The 2,648-nt window shown below is 50.7% G+C and overlaps 1 protein-coding gene across 1 annotated transcript in view; it reads left to right on the forward strand.

The window, feature by feature from the left end:
• The window catches only part of TMEM120B (transmembrane protein 120B), a 53,642-nt gene that overhangs the window by 27,458 nt on the left and 23,536 nt on the right, over positions 1–2,648 (forward strand). The window contains exon 2 of the mRNA XM_017544286.2: positions 70–188. Coding sequence (XP_017399775.1) covers positions 70–188 — 119 coding nt within the window. The remainder of the gene's footprint in view (positions 1–69; positions 189–2,648) is intronic.

Consider the following 2,648-nt stretch of genomic DNA (forward strand, 5'->3'; position numbering starts at 1 on the left):
AAAAAAAAAAAAAAAAAAAACCTGCTCACAGTCTCCCACACGCCTTTCCCCGGGTCCCCTGTCCTTCAGGAAACACACAGGATCTATAAGCAGAAGCTGGAGGAGCTGGCTGCGCTGCAGGCGTTGTGTAGCAGTTCCATCAGTAAGCAGAAGAAGCACCTCCAGGACTTGAAGCACACACTCCAGAGGTAGGCGCGGCTGCAGCCCGGGGGCCGCCCTGGTTCTGAGGGATGGAAGCCCAACTCTAAACAGGCTGAAGCAGAGAAAGGAAATCTTAGTGGAAAAAGACAGGACCGGAATCTGCTTCAGGCATCACTGGATCCAGGGGCCAAAGGGTATTTTTAGGAATCTGTTTTTTTTCCCTCTAAATTCTGCCTTCCTCTGGATTGGTGTCACTCTCAGGGTGACTGTCCCTCCACCAGCAGTGCCAGGCTTATATTTTCAAGCCTTGCTTTCTGCCAGCTGTGCCACCCCGGCTGAAGGAGAGCTTCTCTCTCTCTTTTTTTTTTTGAAATGGAGTCTCTCACTTCTGTCGCCAAGGCTGGAGTGCAGTGGCATGATTTTGGCTCTCTGCAACCTCTGTCTCCTGGGTTCAAGTAACCGTCCTGCCTCAGCCTCCTGAGTAGCTGGGATTACAGACGTGAGCCACTGCGCCTGGCCGAGAGTTTCTCTTTTCCAGTACTTCAGCACACGTTCTGTATCCAGTCGTCATTGGCTGGGGTTGGTTCAGTGCCCATTTGTGAACCAGTTACTGAGAAGCTGCTTGGGCAGCACCATGTTGTGTGCTCAGTCTGTGGCCCTGGGAGGTGGAGGGACAGCCACATGGGCGGTGGGAGAAGATGAGTAGTTTTCCAGGTGAAAGTTGGATGCTGTTATAGGAAGGTGCCCTGCTGGACAAGTAAACAGGCAGTGTCCTTTCGTGGGTGTGGGGTGCCCTCCCCATTGGGTTCTCTGGTGTAGCGGACACTAAGTTGCCATCCCTGGTGGAGATGTGCTGGAGCTCATAGCTTAGTTAGATTCCCAAGGCCTAGATCATGTTCATTTCCCAACACTCGTGGTCCCAGGTCTGGAAGGCACCTCCTGCCTGGCATATGAAGGGGCCCACTGTGTCCTGTGACCCCCTCTTGTCAGGCAGGGAAACTGAGGCTCCGAGTGACTTGTCCCAGGTCACTTAGCTGGGCCTCCATTTTAGAATCTGGGACTCCTGGTTAACTCTTTCCTTGTGGACAATTTTGGGGGTAGGTCCTGATTATAGCTCTCAGTGTGACTGGCCATTCTGGAAATGGAGGCCCACAACTGAGGGTTGGAGAGTGTGGATGGGCCCACACAAACACATCGCCAGATGTGGCTTGGAAAAACATGTCTTGCTAATGGCAGGACTCAGAGTCCTGAGTCTTTTTTCAGTCTAGGGTTTTTCAGATTCTCAGTGCTTGCTTCATAGATGGGCACATGGCTAACCCAAGTACTATTGACGGTTTGGTGAGTGTTTGTGGGGGGCTGTGCACTGCGGGATACTGAGTAGCATCCTTGGCCTCTGCCCACCGATGCCAGTAGCACTCCCATCCAAGTGTGACCACCAAGATGTCCTCCAGGCATTGCTGGCTGTCCCCAGTTGAGAAGCGCTGGGTTAGAAGGTTTGTGAGTTAGGGTCTTAGACCAAGGACTCCTGCCATTCTGAGATGTGTCTGTTGATTTGTTTTCTAGTTTTGAGAGTTCCGTGTTACCAAAGAATAACAGTCAGACCTTGATTGGTCGACTGTTTATGGTTTCAGGGGCCTTTCTGTCTGTCCTCTTGGTAATCTGTAGGTTATTCTTTTATTTTTTGTTTTTAAAAATTATTTCTATTTATTTATCTATTTTTGAAACAGAGTCTCACATTGTCACCCAAGGTGGGGTGTGGAGTGTAGTGATGCAATCTCAGCTTACTGCAGCCTCCACCCCCTGGGTTCAAGCGATTCTCCTGCCTCAGCCTCCCAAGTAGCTACAATTATAGGTGCCCACCACCACGCCTGGCTAATTTGTGTACTTTTAGTAGAGATGGGGTTTTACCATGTTGGCCAGGCTGGTCTCAAACTCCTGACCTCAAGCAATCTGCCCACCTCGGCCTCCCAAAGTGCTGGGATTACAGGGGTGAGCCACCGTGCCTGGCCTTATTTTTTTTGAGATAGGGTCTTGCTCTGTCACTCAGGCTGGAGTGCAGTGGCACAATCATGGCTTACCATAGTCTTGATCTCCTGGGCTCAAGCCTTCCTCCCACCTCAGCCTCATGAGTCCTAGGCATTTACCTAGGACTTTACCACCACACCTGCTTATTGTTTTTTGTTATTGTTCTTGTTTTTTTGAGACAGTTTCACTTTCTCACTGAGGCTGGAGTGCAGTGGCGCAATCTCCACTCCCACTGCAATCTCTGCCTCCGAGATTCAAGTGATTCTCCTACCTCAGTCTCCTAAGTAGCTGGGATTTCAGGAGCCCGCCTCCATGCCCAGCTAATTTTTGTATTTTTAGTAGAGATAGGGATTTACCATGTTGGCCAGGCTGCTCTTGAACTCCTGACATCAGGTGATCCGCCCACCTTGTCCTCCCAAAGTGCTGGGATTACAGGCGTGAGCCACTGCACCTGGCCCCTGGTTGCGTTGTTTTCTTCTTCG

The sequence above is a fragment of the Cebus imitator genome, unplaced genomic scaffold, assembly GCF_001604975.1.
Source record: "Cebus imitator isolate Cc_AM_T3 unplaced genomic scaffold, Cebus_imitator-1.0 Scaffold169, whole genome shotgun sequence".
NCBI classification, from domain to species: domain Eukaryota; kingdom Metazoa; phylum Chordata; class Mammalia; order Primates; family Cebidae; genus Cebus; species Cebus imitator.